This window comes from Corvus brachyrhynchos, unplaced genomic scaffold, assembly GCF_000691975.1.
Source record: "Corvus brachyrhynchos isolate BGI_N302 unplaced genomic scaffold, ASM69197v1 scaffold1578, whole genome shotgun sequence".
NCBI lineage: Eukaryota > Metazoa > Chordata > Aves > Passeriformes > Corvidae > Corvus > Corvus brachyrhynchos.
In genome coordinates, this window is record NW_008239681.1 from 19,758 (window position 1) to 21,041 (window position 1,284).

The following is a 1,284-nucleotide window of genomic DNA, read 5'->3' on the forward strand; positions in this document are numbered from 1 at the left end:
TGCTTTAATTTCTTGTTATTTCTCTTTACTTTTAATTCTATTAGTAATAAAACTCTCTTTCTTTACTGCAACTGTTTAAGGTTTGTGCCTGCTTTGCTTTCTCCTAATTCTTATCTCACAGAGGGGAAATGAGTAAGTAATGGATATTTTGAACCAAACCACTACAGCAACCTATTCCAATGCCTGACCACCCAAACAGTGAAAAATCTTTTTCTAATATGAATCGGGGGGGATGGGGAAGCAGAGGTTAAATGATTTGCTAAGAAGCTGTTTGTTAAAAGCAATGCATACAGCTTGCTCAACACTTATTGTGCCTACCAAAGCAGAATGAGAAGATATGACACTATTGATAATGGGAAGGAATCTTGACCAAAGATCCTGTTTTCAACCTAAAACTAACTCAAACCAGTCTTAAAGTTTGGACTTGGGCCAGGGACATAAAGAGCATGTGCAGGGAAGCAAGGTGAAAAGTTCAGGATGAGGAAGACTCTTTACTTCATCTGAGGAAGACCCTTATTCCCTCTCAGCGACCCCTGCCCACGACCACCAGACAACACTGCGCAAGCGCAACGTGGATGTAAATGACTTTTGGGCTCATTGTAATATGAAGCAAGGCTAGGCAGGGCTAGGTAATGAATATGTATAGGCGTATTGGGAAACAATGAATATGGAACTTGTAACCCGATATATGCCAAGCTGAATGCAGCTGTCAGCACGCATGACTTTGGAGGAATTATCCCCCATGTGTCCCAGTGCTAGAATAAGAAGCATACCTTTACTACTTATTTCAGTAGTGGAGTCTTTTCCGCATATCATTTTGGCGAGCAGCCAGGAGAAACTCTGTCCGGCTGCAGGATCGGCTGAGGAGCGGACATCCTAGGTGAGCCCCCGGGCTTTCCTGGAGGAACTCCGCCTCTCAGCTCACTCACTGTGGGGGCAAACAACAACCTGCTGGGACTGCAGATAAAACTGTATGTTCTGCATTTAGGGTGCCTGTAAGTCGTACGCATGTCCAGGGCTGCTGGTAAGACACGAGGAGAGGTCCCCACACACAGCGCAGTCCCTGTGTGGGTAAAGTTAGAGCTTGCAAGTGGCTGGCTACAGGAGCTGGCAGGGGGGAGTCACCGACCGATAGAGCGGCTGCTAGCGATCCTGAGAGCGGATGGGGTGATTCCGGGGAAGTTTCCGCCAGAACTTGTTGATGATTGTATTGGGGAAAATATAAGCGGGATCCTGAAGTTATTACAAGTGAGTGTTATGAATATTTTGGCTACTAGTAGCTGG

At 45.8% G+C, this 1,284-nt stretch overlaps 1 protein-coding gene across 1 annotated transcript in view; it reads right to left on the reverse strand.

Moving 5' to 3' along the window:
• LOC103621159 (E3 SUMO-protein ligase PIAS2-like) overlaps positions 1-816 on the reverse strand; it is a gene marked incomplete at its 3' end in the record, with an annotated part of 16,734 nt that extends 15,918 nt beyond the window's left edge. Inside the window, exon 1 of the mRNA XM_008639906.2 lies at positions 774-816. Within this exon, the coding sequence (XP_008638128.2) occupies positions 774-816 (43 nt within the window). The remainder of the gene's footprint in view (positions 1-773) is intronic.
• Between the last annotated feature and the right edge of the window lie 468 nt (positions 817-1,284).